The sequence below is a fragment of the Pseudoliparis swirei genome, chromosome 4, assembly GCF_029220125.1.
Source record: "Pseudoliparis swirei isolate HS2019 ecotype Mariana Trench chromosome 4, NWPU_hadal_v1, whole genome shotgun sequence".
NCBI lineage: Eukaryota > Metazoa > Chordata > Actinopteri > Perciformes > Liparidae > Pseudoliparis > Pseudoliparis swirei.
Genome location: NC_079391.1, coordinates 25814243 through 25829218, shown reverse-complemented (window position 1 = coordinate 25829218; position 14976 = coordinate 25814243). Strand labels below are relative to the sequence as shown.

The window sequence follows — 14976 nt, the reverse complement described above, 5'->3', positions numbered from 1 at the left end:
TGAATAATCGGCACATCCATAAGGTGCTGCAATTCAGCATGTCACATTTTATACAAATTGGCCGGACTGTGGTCTTTTTTTTCTTTTATACGTTTAGAGAATTCGTGGATCCGGCCCGCCACGTCATTTTATGGGGCCCACAACAGCTATTGCCTTTTCTTAAAAAAATGTAAGAAAAAATCCTGCCGTCTTTTCACTCTCCTTCATGCTGCTTTCACACCAAAAGAAATTAAAGCAAACTCTCGCGTTGCTTTACTCGCGTGAGTTTACTCGCCAGACTATTTGTGATAATTCGCTTCATTCGCGCAAGAAAGAAGCGCCGGAGAGGGGGCGTGGCTGATAGCCATGAAAACAGTTTATTACTGCCGTTAACCATGGAAGAAATAACCACTATTTGTACATGTTGTGCAAGTCCCACAAATCTCAAACCATCAAGCCCTCGTGTCTGGGTTCTTAATATTAATATGATATATTATATATAATATTATCCGGAGACAGCTTTTTCAGGAACTGCGTCTGGATGACGGCCACTTCCAGAAAATCAACTTATCCTCCATAGTTTCTGATTCAACGGCATCACGTCAGTGATGTCAGACAGAGTATCTTATCGCTAATTGGCTTTCATTATGTAAAACGTACTTTTAAGGTCACCGTCAGTCACTTGATTGTAAGTTTCATTTTTACCATCTGTCAAGAGGCTCAGAGGCACAGGCGTATTTATCCGGTCATTTTTCCAAAATAAAACATCTTTCCGACCTTGATAATCAATCAAGACTTTGTGCGGCCTGGTACCAAGGGATTTAGTTTTAGGATTGGTTCACTGATTGGGTAACATTGGGCACCTGTGGTTATATGTAGGTGTCGGTAGCTTCAGGACCAGCATGCACCGGGGTGGCCTATGGCTTTTTACCAGCACACGAGAGGCAGTGTCAACATTTTGTTTGTTCTTTTTGTTTGTTTAGTAAATAAATTCTAAGAATAATGGAATACGGAAATGGACATTACTTTCTTTTGACTCCGTCAACTCCAAAACCAACGTTGCGTCAGTGGCAAGTGGTTTTATTTGATTTATTGGATAAATGGCCACTACAGGTGTTATGCATTTGTATTTTATTACTGAAATGTCCTCACAACAACAGGAAAACTTCAAAACTGAAGATCTGGATGATTCTGGACCGCACCTTCAAACTTGTTAACTGTAAGTTGAACAATTTTTTATGTTATTACAGTTACTGTGTATTACACAGACTGTTACTTTTAGCATTGTGGGTCCACAGATTGGAGTAATATAGTAACATTAGGTATAAGTGCACATTAATTAATTTCTCATTTGAAGCCAGTTAAATAACCTCAGTAGTAGGTTGGATGTGCGGAAATGGTGATTTTAATGTGGCCTTTTGTGAAACTGTACTGCATGATGCAACGCTGCTTTGTTAGTCCTGCCTGCTCAGAGATCCAGATGTGCGTGTGTGTGTGTGTTGCTGCTCTATAGAGTGTGTAGGTTTTACTTGACAGAGTATGGAATACAAATGACTGTTATAACTTTGCTTGGATTTTAGACATTAGCTTTGATTTGTTAGCAACAGTCACTAACTTGTTCAGGCTGGTGGATCTCAGCTCCCTTAAAAGAGACACCAGCTAAGATGTCTTTCTCTTGTCTTCAGACTTTTTTAAATTGTGATTCGCCAACTCAATTTCCTTCTTTGTGCGAACGTTTCTAGGCTATTACATTTTTGTTATCTGAGTGAGTGAATGAGAGCAGTGGGTGAGCTCAGAGGAAAGAACTGTTTATCAGAACAGAGGAGACATTATTAGTAAAGTTTGTAAACATATTATTGGTGCTTTCCTAACACAGAGAGACGATTAAAAGACTTTGCTACCGAAATGCATGTTTCAGTTTCATGTTGTCTCAGGCTAAATAAAACACAAACCTATAATAACACTGTATATTGTGATCAGCTGAACAGAATGCATGGTTACTATGATTACTCCAAATAGTTACTTTTCCCCGTGAAGGGTTGTTTGGGAGTTTTTCCTGATCCGATGTGAGGTTCTGGGACAGGGATGTCTGTGTACAGATTGTAAAGCCCTCTGAGGCAAATTTGTAATTTGAGAATGGGCTATACTAAATAAACTGAATTGAATTGAATGATCATTATGATTCACAGACGCACTGTAATATTAGTGACACACTGGAGCAGTTTCTGAGTCTCACTGTCACTATTTGCCCTATATACTGAGTTTACAAGCTTTTGGTTTACATAACACCAGTTACATTCCAGTCAAATGCTCTGTGTAATTAATTTCTTCCTTCATACCTGAACAACTGATTTATCATGTTTACACTATTTGTAGATGTTGCCATAGCTGCACATGTAAGATTGTGATATTGTAGTAAACTCTAACTTTTCTCCTGTTGCACGTCCTGTCGTACACCTTGCTGTTATAACATGATATTATGTAATAGTATTATGTAACAGTGAATGTCATGTTTAACAGGTGATGTGGATCTTCAGGATCTGCTGCTCGGTCCTGAAGCTCCAGTCTGATTAGGTGTTCCTGAACCCAGCAGATTCTCCTCATAGTATGAGAAGATGATCCAGGAGGACCTCTGACCTGAGAGCTCAACCAGCTTCTGACACAACTTCAGCCTACAAGCAACCCTGAAGGATCACATGATCTGGACAGTTTACATATGAGTTATGGCGTTGCTACTTGTTTCATTATGTGTACTATATCAGTCTATGAATAAAGAGCTTTATTTTTAAGGAGGATTTTATTGTCATTTTAAAATGTACAATTAATAATCTTGTGGTATGAGACCAAATAACATGTGTTTTTAAACAATGGTTCTATATAAATACTCTATTTAAACAGGTGATATGAAAAAAGTATTTTTATGAAAGGCAGGGACTGCCATGAAAGGTCCGGTCCCTCTAAAACTGACTGCTCTTTCATGCACTTTCACACACCCATGGCAAATATTTGGAGAAAAACTTTTGGGTTGAGAATCTTGCCCATTGACACCTTCACATGCTGATTGGAGTAGCCGGTGATTTGTGTATGGCCCATTCTACCACTGAGCCACAGTCCTGCTAACATTGCTGAAATCCAAATTCGGCATTATGAGTACTAATGTGTTATTTATTGCTTTGTTCAGATGCACCATCCAATTCAGATGAAGCCAGCTGACAGTGAGAAAAACAATGGTAAGAATTTTTCTCGCATTTTCAGCTGTCTTCTCTGTCCTTTTGATACCAGCAAACAGCTATGCTATTTCCATTCTAATGACTGGCCTAAAAAAAGCTTTGTTTCAAATTTTTTAAATGATCTTATTTTTTCAAAGTAATTAGACTGGTAATGCGATTAACTAAACAAGGAATAGTCTATATTTGTAAAATGTCTGTTACTGATTGGATGTTTTTCATTTGAACTCTTTTTATTCATCTGAACTGTGTCCGTATTAATGTGAATACATCGCAAAACACCGTCTGTCTAGTGGGGTTCCTTCCACATGCTAAAAGATAAAACCAACAAAGAAATGGTTATATTTCCTCTCTTTTTCTCTTAGTTTTTCTCACCCACTCTACAACTTAAGACTGGCCTTTTCCAATGTAGCCAGTGTAAAGAGCTGAATTACAAAATTAACAACGGCAATATCAATGCTGTTGAGAAAACAAAATGAGTCTCACAGAAGGGGAAGTGGGGATTTAGTCCCCCATCACTTAAGTTTGATTCACATTACTGTAGGACAGGATCTTTTCATGGCTATTTTGAACATTATTACATTACATTTCATTTAGCTGACGCTTTTATCCAAACGACTTACAATAAGTGCATTCAACCATGAGAGTACAAACTCAGAACAACAAGAATCAATAAAGTACAATTTATTCAAGAAAGCCAAACTACAAAGTGCTATATCTTTTTATTTTTTTGTTATTTAAGCTATAATCAGAAAAGATGTGATTTTAGTTTGCGGCGCAAGATGTAGAGACTTTGGGGAGCTCATTACACCGCTGAGGATCCAGGACAGCAAACAATCGTGATTTTGTTGAGTGTTAGGTCGCAGTGAAGGAGCTACAAGCCGATTGGTAGATGCCGAGCGGAGTGAAGTGCTAGGGTGTAATGTTAGACCATGTCCTGGATGTAGACTGGACTTTATCTGTTCGCAGCACCAATGTTTTGAAATGGATACGGGCAGCCACGGGTAACCAGAACAACAAGATGTTGTCCCAAACTTAACTCATGTCACTTTGATGGGATGAATTGCAAAAGAGACACAATTACAAATATGTGCATGTTGAATGTTACATTAAACCATTTAGCTTGACACAGAGCAGGTGTGTTTGATGTGGTGTTGTGTTGTGTTGAATACAGCAGTGGAGGACAGGAAGCTGTTCATTGGAATGATCTCCAAGAAGTGTAATGAGAATGACATCCGAATGATGTTCTCACCATACGGACAGATAGAGGAGTGCCGGATCCTTCGAGGCCCTGATGGACTCAGTCGTGGTAATCTAAATATTCTATTCTAACACACACACACAGAGTTGTTGCAGCATCACAAGGACAGGATACAAATAATAGAGAAAGTATATTTAACTAAAATAAGAATAGAAAGAAAAAGAAAACCAATACAAGAGTATTTGGAGAACAATTACGTACAGTGGTGTTGTTAAAGAGAATAATAGCTGCACGGTCAGAAAGTCTATGTTAACAGTCCAGAATGAAATGGCTGTACGTGATATTAAAAAAAAAAATGTCATTGTGAGGAATCTCCAGAGAATTATCAGCAGACTGTTACTAGCTGCTCAGCAGCAAGCAGCACAGTAAGAGTTTGCTAATGAACTTAGTCGAGCATCTATGAGATTTCCCTCAGCAGTTGGCCGAGAGACAAATGTGCAAGTGACTTTTTTTCGTCCCGATGTGCGCGCACACGCCGGCATCGGAGCTCTGCGGCGCGCGAGACGGAGAGCCGAGAAGTGTTAACGCGACACGTAGAGACAGAAATGACATGCTGTTGGTTAAAGACGATCAATATCAGATCGGTCAAGTACGCAAAGGCGCGAAGTAACACAAGTGGCATTCCGCATTTTTGATTATTTTCGCGCATGCGTACCTGCGTACCAGTTATGTGCACCCCTGAATATAATGATTCTAATGTAATATTTACGATTCTGCAATAGAAAAATCTACTTTTGGTGGCCTCTAAGTATAGATAGATGCTAATACTTGTGTACTTTGCTTGAGTATTTTGAATGCAGGACAGACTGTAGTATTCATACTCTTACTTAAAGGCCCAGTGTGTAATATTCAGTGGCATCTAGTGTAAGGTGCTGAAGGCAACCAACTAAATACACCTCCGCTCACTTGTCCCTTCCAAGAACTACAGGGATCGGTGTTTCAAGAATTGTATTACGACTAGGAGCTACTCTTTTCAATACTTTGTTATTCCTCATGTCTAGGTAATTGCTTTTAAAAACATGGATATCATTTAAAAACGAATACATTAAGAATATGAGAAAAGAATTTCTGAATATTCTAAATATTGTTGCTAATGCAGAACTGGAATGTTTACAACAGCAAAGTCATTCCATAAAGTCATACATATCTAAGTGGAAACACATCTTAAGGCACTACAATTATAACATTTCTGAGTGTTTATGAAGAATGCGGATCGATCAGTATAAGTCCTCTGTTTTTCACCCTCTGCTGACTGGTAGAGAAGGAAGAGCGAAGGAGGAGCTACATTGTCTCAGCCAGTATGCCATCAAAGTCTTTCTACTTACAACAAACTAATTCAAATCAGTTTATTTTGTATAGCCCATTCTCACAAATTACAAATTTGCCTCTGAGGGCTTTACAATCTGTACACATAGACATCCCTGTCCCAAGACCTCACATCGGATCAGGAAAAACACCCAAGATGAAACATAATGAAACACACTGTCAATTGAACAGAAAATACTGGATGAATAATGATACAATTGTAGAACACAGCTAACTTGTCACAAAAACAGGAACAATAAAAGCACTACTTCCTGTCACAGGTGCCAACCACTTATTAGTTGAATACTGCACCAGTATTTGCCTTAAAATTATTAAAATACAATTTAATCTTTCTGTCTTTGTTGGATCCTGTTTCGTAGTCATCTACTGGCATTCCCTAATTGTGTTAGGATATTTAGAATAATTTTTTTAACATCACTTTTGTATCTCAATATGAACGAATGCACACTGAGGGATTCACAAATGTTATATCAATGACTTTCCCAAAAATATTTTTCAATGCTCACAAATCACATGAACACACCACCACAAGGATGTATCTTCGGTTTGGTTAGAGAAGGGAGGAAAACAAAAGAAGGAAACATTAGCTTTGGAGGCGGTCGTTTGTCAGTTAATATTTGTGACTTTGCCGTGAGTGCTATAGTGCTGCCTCCCTCAACTTTGACTGAAACTAAAGGGAAATCTACAGTACAGTCTGACAAACACAAATATCACCTGGCAAACAAATAAAAAGCAGAGCTAACGTTATCCAACATTCGCAGTCCCAATAAAATGCTAAACTCACTATTTGGCAGAGGACAAATAATCTAATCTAATATAAATTAGATATATTATTCCTACGACAACTGAGCAAAGTATATATATCAACAGTATCGATATCTTGCCAATACTGACAATCTTATGTACTCATACTCGCAAAACTGTATCGATACATTACATTTCTTTTATTATTATTTTATTACAACCACACCAGATGATTAGTTGAGCCTAATGTCCAAAGACAAAATTTGGATTTTACATTTCACATTCCATACCTAGATTTATATATTTGTGTGTGCATTGAAATGTATTTTTCAGGAGTAATTGAATATATAAATTACCGAATACATTTGTGAATCTTCATTAATACTGAGACTGATCTGACCCCATCATTTTGATATGTTTACATGTTCCAGCAACAATGCTCCTCATCCTATATGTGTCCTACCTAATCGGCAATATTGGTATTCTTTTTTCTGTGGTGGATTATCTCTATAGCTCTAAACTGATTTATAGCGTACTGTCAATTTTCAGATAAATGTTAGCATCAGATAGTACTCAACTTTGAGTTCTGCTTCCCAGTTGTGGGGTCTTGGGTATGGGCCAGGGTTAGTTGTACAGAGACATGACAGAAAAACACAAGAATAAAAAACAAAATTACCCAGTAAACATCAGCCCTAGGCTAATACAGGAACATGCACAGTTAAAACAACTATTTTATTGTGTTTTTCTCTTTTAGGTTGTGCATTTGTGACATTTACAGCTCGACAAATGTCCCAGTCAGCCATTAAATCCATGCACCAGTCCCAAACCATGGAGGTGAACTTCTAATTTACACTTAAAACAATATGTGATGTTTTAAAATTGTGACCCTGATTTAAAGATTGCTGTATTATAATGTCTGCTGTTACACAGAAAACTGGTTAAAAGCAGCAGAGCTTTTATAGAAAAAAAACCTAAATTATTGCTTCTCAGTTTAAAGTGAATTACATTGTTATCATTATTTATATCAGTACACCGAGTCAGTGAAATAAACGTTTACCGTCTGTGTTTAGGGCTGTTCCTCGCCTATTGTGGTGAAGTTTGCAGACACTCAGAAGGACAAGGAGCAGAAGCGTATGGCCCAACAGCTGCAGCAGCAGATGCAGCAGCTCAGTGCTGCTTCCATGTGGGGAAATCTCACTGGGCTTAACAGCCTGGGGCCACAGTACCTAGCAGTGAGTGTCAGTCTAAAGGTCCTGTGTGTGTTTATGCAACATTAAATAGTTAGCCTGCTTCTCCGTCACTTCCACTTTAGCATGCTGTTTTTCATATCTCCTGGCTTTAGCTCTACTTACAGTTGCTGCAGCAGTCAGCCTCACACACACACACACAACACACACACACACACACACACACACACACACACACACACACACACACACACACACACACACACACACACACACACACACACACACACACACACACACACACACACACACACACACACACACACACACACACACACACACACACACACACACACACACACACACATTACATTACATGTCATTTAGCAGATGCTTTTATCCAAAGCGACTTACAATAAGTGCATTTCAACCTAGAGTACAAACTAAGAACAACAAGAATACAGGAAGTAACATTTCCTCAACATAGTCGAACTACAAAAGTACCATAAGTAAGTGCTATTTAAGAGCCACTGAAGTGCAAATCTGTGTTTTAATCCAGATATAGTCGGAAAAGGTGTGTTTTCAGTCTCCGACGGAAGATGTAGAGACTTTCTGCTGTCCTGATGTCAGTGGGGAGCTCGTTCCACCACTGAGGAGCCAGGACAGCAAACAGTCTGGATTTCGAGTGATTAGCTCGAGGTGCAGGAGTCACAAGTCGGTTGGCTGTTGCCGGCGGAGCGACGTGCCGGGTGTGCGGTGTGACCATATCCCGGATGTGACGGGGCCCGATCCGTTCAGAGCACGGTACGCCAGAAGCAGTGTTTTGAAGCGGATGCGGGCAGCCACCGGTAACCAGTGGAGAGAGCGGAGGAGCGGAGTGGTGTGGGTGAACTTGGGAGGCTGAAGACCAGTCGAGCTGCTGCATTCTGGATGAGCTGCAGAGGTCGGATGGCCTTAGCAGTTAGACCAGCCAGGAGGGAGTTGCAGTAGTCGGCGTGAAATGACCAGAGCCTGGATCAGAACCTGCGCCGCCTTCTGAGTAAGAAGAGGCGTATTCTCCTGATGTTGTGCAGCATGTACCTACAGGAACGCGTTGTCGCAGTGATGTTGGCCGTCAGGGAGAGTTGACTGTCTAGTGTCACCCCGAGGTTCCTGGCAGTCAGGGTAGGGGCCAACACAGAGCTGTTGAAGGTGGTAGTCAGGTCATGGGTGGGGAGCCTTTCCTGGAAGGAATAGTAGCTCGGTCTTGTCAGGGTTGATTTTCAGGTGGTGAGCAGACATCCACTGAGAGATGTCAGTCAGACAGGCAGAGATTCGCGCCGCCACCTGTGTTTCGGACGGTGGAAACGAGAAGATCAGTTGGGTGTCATCAGCATAGCTATGGTAGGAGAAGCCATGCGAACGAATGACAGAGCCGAGAGAATTTGTGTACAGAGAGAAGAGGAGGGGACCCAGGACGGAGCCTTGAGGAACCCCAGTAGTGAGAGGACAAGGATCAGACACAGATCCTCTCCAAGTTACCCGGTAGGTGCGGTCTTTAAGGTAGGAAGAGAAAAGCGCGAGTGCAGTGCCTGAGATCCCCAGGTCCTGAAGAGAAGAGATAAGGATCTGGTGGTTCACGGTGTCAAATGCTGCAGAAAGGTCGAGAAGGATAAGGACAGAGGAGAGAGAGGCTGCTCTAGCAGTGTGAAGCTGCTCAGAGACAGCAAGGAGGGCAGTCTCTGTTGAGTGGCCGGCCTTGAATCCAGACTGGTGAGGGTCAAGAAGTTTGTTACTGTGGAGATAGGAGGACACTTGGCTCAAGATAGCTCGCTCCAGAGTTTTGGAGAGAAAAGGAAGAAGAGAGACCGGTCTGTAGTTGCTGACTTCAGACGGGTCGAGCGTGGGTTTCTTCAGGAGAGGGTTGGGGAAACAGCCAGTTGAGAGGGAGCTGTTAATAAGATGGGTGAGAAAGGACAGAAGATCAGGAGCAATAGCCTGGAGAATGGGAGACGGGACGGGGTCAAGGGCGCAGGTGGTCGGTCGGGCGGAGGTCACCAAGCTAAGAACTTGATTGGGAGACAGGGGGGTGAAAGAGGAAAGAGAGGGGGATGAAGAAGTTAGTGTTCGTGAGGTGATAGAAGATGGATCAGTAAAGGAGGAGCGTATGTCGTCTATCTTGTTTGTAAAGTAGTCGACAAAGTGGCTCGGCAAAAGGGTGGCAGGAGGAGGGGGACAGGGGGGATCAAGGAGGTTGGAAAAGATAGAGAAGAGTTTTTTGGGGTTAGAGAAGGAAGACTGAATTTTGGTCAGGTAGAACGAGCTTTTGGCTGCAGAGATAGAGGTAGAGAATGAGATTGATAGAAGAGCAGGTCTTCCGCTTGATTCGATTTGCGCCATTTTCTTTCCGTCGCTCGCAGGGTGGCTCTCTCGGCGCGCACCGAGTCAGACAACCACGGAGCCGGAGAGGATTTCCGAACCGGTCGTGTCTTAAAAGGACAAAGAGAATCAAGAGATGAAGACAGGGAAGAGAGGAGAGTGTCTGCGGCAGAGTTAGGCTGCATGAGTGAGAAGCAGTCAGTTGAGGGGAGAGCAGATAGGACAGAGGAGGCAAGAGAGGAGGGACAGAGGGTGCGAATGTTGCGGCGTACAGGTGCAGAGTCTGTAGATATGGGTGGGTTGTCAGTACCAGAGAGCGAGAGAGTAAGAGATGAAGAAGTGGTCAGAGACATGGAGAGGAGTTACAGTGAGGTTAGAGGTAGAGCAGTTTCTTGTGAAAATGTAGTCAAGGCGGTTGCCGGCTTTGTGAGTGGGAGGGGAGGGACTGAGTGAGAGGTTAAAGGAAGACAGTAAGAATAAAAGATCACATGACTTCTCTGTCTGGATGTTGAAGTCACCCAGAAGGATGAGCGGGGGGCCGTGTTCCGCGAAGTTCGATAGGAGGACGTCTAGCTCTTCCAAGAAATCTCCCAAAGAACCAGGGGGACGGTAGAGAACAACAATGTGAAGTTGAACCGGATGAGTAACCATCACAGCATGAAACTCAAAAGTCAGTGGGATGAAGAGTGGAAGCGGGTAGGGAGCAAAACACCATGTGGGTGAGATGAGTAAACCTGCACCTCCACCCCGACCAGAGGGTCTGGGTGTGTGGCTGAAGGAGAAGGCCGAGGAGAGAGCAGCCGGGGTAGACGTGTTGTCTGCTGTGATCCAGGTCTCAGTGAGAGCCAGGAAGTCAAGCGACTGCTCCACAGCAAAGCCAGAGATGAAGTCAGCCTTGCGGTTGGCTGACTGACAGTTCCAGAGGCCTCCTGTGACCAGGTGCTGGGTGTGAGTAGAACGGGTGGGAAGGATAACAGAGGAGGGGTTCCGGTACATGAATGAACGAGTCCTATAGTAACTACACACACACACACACACACACACACACACACACACACACACACACACACACTAACAGGCATTCCACCATGACATATCATTTAATTTATTTTTTGAGATTTGAATTTGTGTCTGTATTGTTGGCTGAAAAATAATCAAACATAGTTTTTAAGTTTGGAAAAGGTTCATGTCATCTCTGTGTACTGCTTGGCGACTCCAGGGGAGAACACATGTACCTTTTTTTATACAATAGTTGTCAGAGGACAAGGTGGGTGTTGTGGGTGTTTTCTTGAACTTAACCGTGTGTATGTTTGTCAGGTCTTAATGCCATGCAGAACCTGGCTGCTTTAGCAGCAGCAGCAATTGCCACACAGGTCACGCCCACAGGCTCCAGCGCCATGACAACATCTAGTAGCCCACTCAGTGCTCTAACAAGCTCAGGTAAACAAATTACAACTACAGTACTGTTTCATAGCCAAGCTACATACAGGAGGGTTTAGTGGTATGGTGACATCCTTGTGAGTCAGTCTCTCATGGTTAAACACCTTTATATAAAACTATATATCAACTATATAATGTACATGTTGATACAACCATATATTAACTCTATAAAATATAAACAAACTATTGAAAAGGCTGCCAGGTATTGACAACCATTTCTTATCAAACATTCATTCCTCAAAGTTGTTCTATTTCTATTTGATGATTTCTTGTTTTAGAGACTTGTCACTTTGTTTTATTTTTGTGTGCAGTTAAGTATATCACAACATTAACCCTAAATGTTCCCCGAGCAGGCTCCTCCCCCAACTCCAGCAGCAACTCCTCAATGAACCCCATGGCTTCTTTGGGGGCCCTGCAGTCTCTGGCTGCTAGTGCTGGAGCTGGCCTCAACATGGGCTCCTTGGCAGGTACTAAACCTCAGCTGGAACTGTACATTTCCACTGATAAGATTACTGTTTGGCAGTGTATTTGGTGTAAATCTTTGTTGTAAAGATTTTCAAAGCAGACACGGTTGTCTTTTAAATCTAATGTAGTGTGTTGATGTTAGCTGCCTCTGACTGCCATTGGGCAACACCAAAAAAACATACAGCGCCTTACAGAGCTGCAGTGAATGTTCAACACAAGTATGAGTGAGAAGATCTTACCTTTCCACTCATGTAACTGTGATCCAGGCATGGCAGCACTGAATGGCAGCCTTGGCTCCGGAGGCCTGTCTAATGGATCAGGAAACACCATGGAGGCACTGAGCCAGGCCTACTCAGGCATCCAACAGTATGCTGCTGCTGCCCTCCCCAGCCTTTACAACCAGAGCCTGCTGTCTCAGCAGAGCGTCTCAGCCGCAGGCAGCCAAAAGGAAGGTGGGTTCTGCTGGGCTAAGATCAGAAAAAAAGAGATGACATGGGAACAGTTCAGATGAAATTATGTTAAAGGTCTGAAAAGAGAGCAGCAGGAGGAGCTGGGGGTATTTACTATATAGAGCATGCTTCTAAGTATTCCTTTCTTCAGTCACATTTTGGAATCAAATTACCAAACACTACATTCCAAGTCTCTTAATTGCATCAAGTTTTCCTCACTTGTGTCCTTTGTTTGTGCCTTTATATAGGAACCCATGGGAGGAGAGAGGAAACAAGAAAATGTGTTAGAGAAATAAGACGTACTTTCCTTTGAAACGTCACCTTAACAATAATGATAATCACAGCTGGATAATTTACTACTTAACTGGAGCCCTGCACATGAAAAACAACCTGCATTCTGTATTTACACTGTGTCCTGCTTAAAGGCACAGGAATAATTTATGCTGCAAGAATGCGTTTATTTTATTTATTCATTATTTGCACTTTTATTTATTAATATTCTCATTTTAAGTCATTATTTAAAAACCCAGAATATGATGATATGATGTATATCAAACACTAGAAATTATTTATTAGGCTTTATGTTTTGGGGAAATTTAAATTATGTAATTCATATTAAACCCCATAGTCAGGAGTTATCAGCCTCACATGACTGAATAGAAATCAAGGTAATTTATGTAAAAAGGAATTGTGGCTGACAGACAGGCAGTCTCTCCTGCTCTCTCTGACTTTATTTTTAGCCATAATAAAAGTTGATGGGAGAAGAAAACATGAGCTTGGTAAAAATGTTTGTGTCCTGTGTCTTGACCTCACCGTCTGCTAAGAATTCTGTCTTGTTTTAAATCTGCTGCCTCAGCGAGCAACAGTCGCAGCACCGGTAAGACGTTACCACCTTCTCTTTGACACAGGGTCTGATACACAGTTTTCACTTTAAAACAAACTCCAGTCCATAACTGAAGGCTTGTTCTGGTTTGTGTAGGAGTCCTTATATATACTATAATATGTACAGTATACACCGTAAAAAATAAATTATAATTGATGTCTTATAAGACACTACAATTTGGTATAGCAGAGCATTCAGGTTTGGGCTATATAATGTACACAAAGCTCTGGTGAACCCCACAAAAAGGAAGAACAGTCGCATAATGTCAGCATAACTAAGCAAAGCTATTAGAAGACAACAACTTGATTGATTTATATATATTTGTATTAATGGGACTTAACAGCCCATAAAATATATAACAATAATAATCCTTCCATTTCGGTTCTTGAGATCCAACCACAGTAGCCAGTTTAGTTGCCTTTAGAACAACTAACTTTTCATATATTTCTGGTGTTTACCGCCTCATGTTTTTTTCTAAACTTTTAGACTTCTGGAAGTTAATTTTTTGTTTTGTTTTGTGTTCTATCAACAACCAATAAACCATTAACACATATACTGCTATATACACACCTGAACTAATCATACACGTGTTTTATGTGCATTATTTTTTTAATAACTTTTTATTTAGCATTTTCAACAAAACAGAGTAATCCTTGACATCCAAATATATAAACACATCAAAACAACACATCCAAAAGTAAGTAGTTGTATTTTTGAGGATTCCTTTTATTATTGAATAACTACAGTGCTCTCAGTCAATCCAAAATGTCAATAAACCTCAAACCGGAATATTTTAGAAAGTAAAAGTGAGGTTTTGGCTTTCTTAGGAGAATATTTATGTGTGCACAATTAATGGGCAACTATTAGTGTGCAGAATTATTATGCAACTAAATAAAAAACAACAAATTTCCCATCTCACTTGTTATTTTCCATCTGTTAGTGAGAATAATAAACAAACAACAACAAATAAACATTTCTAACATTAAAAAAAAACCTCTGACTAATATAGCCACCCTTCTTTTCAATAACAGTAATAAGCCTTCCATTCATGTCAGTTTCTTGATCTGTTGACGATCAACGTTTTGTGCAGCAGCAACCACAGCCTCCCAGACACTGTTCAGAGAGGTGTACTGTTTTCCTGCACTGTACATCTCCTGTTTAAGAAGGCTCCACCAGTCTTCTAAAAACTGGCAGTAGGTTTGAGAGTTGATTTTGAGTCCATGTTCAACCCGAAAAGGTCCAACTAGCTCATCTTTAATAATACCAGCCCATACCAGTACCCCACCTCCACCTTGCTGGCGTCTGAGTCGAAGTGTAGCTCTGTGCCCGTTACTGATCCAGCCACGGGCCCATCCATCTGGTCCGTCAAGAGTCACTCTCATCTCATCAGTCCATAAAACCTTTGAAAAATCTGTCTTCAGAGAGTTCTTGGCCCAGTTTTGACATTTCAACTTATGTGTCTTGTTCAGTGGTGGTCGGGTTTCAGCCTTCCTTACCTTGGCCATGTCTCTGAGCACTGAACACCTTGTAATTCTGGGCACTCCAGGTAGGTTGCAGTTCTGGAATATGACAGCACTGGAGAATAATGGGTTCCTGGTAGCTTCACGTTTGATTAATGTGCGTCTTTTTTTCTCAACACGTTTCTTGCGACCCTGTC

General features: G+C 41.4%; 1 protein-coding gene across 1 annotated transcript in view; it reads left to right on the top strand.

The window, feature by feature from the left end:
- The window catches only part of celf1 (cugbp, Elav-like family member 1), a 44172-nt gene that overhangs the window by 19160 nt on the left and 10036 nt on the right, over window positions 1–14976 (top strand). Inside the window, exons 5-13 of the mRNA XM_056412518.1 lie at window positions 3161–3209; window positions 4381–4515; window positions 7292–7371; window positions 7608–7769; window positions 7880–7949; window positions 11391–11522; window positions 11876–11989; window positions 12254–12439; window positions 13293–13313. Of these exons, the coding sequence (XP_056268493.1) occupies window positions 3161–3209; window positions 4381–4515; window positions 7292–7371; window positions 7608–7769; window positions 7880–7949; window positions 11391–11522; window positions 11876–11989; window positions 12254–12439; window positions 13293–13313 (949 nt within the window). The remainder of the gene's footprint in view (window positions 1–3160; window positions 3210–4380; window positions 4516–7291; window positions 7372–7607; window positions 7770–7879; window positions 7950–11390; window positions 11523–11875; window positions 11990–12253; window positions 12440–13292; window positions 13314–14976) is intronic.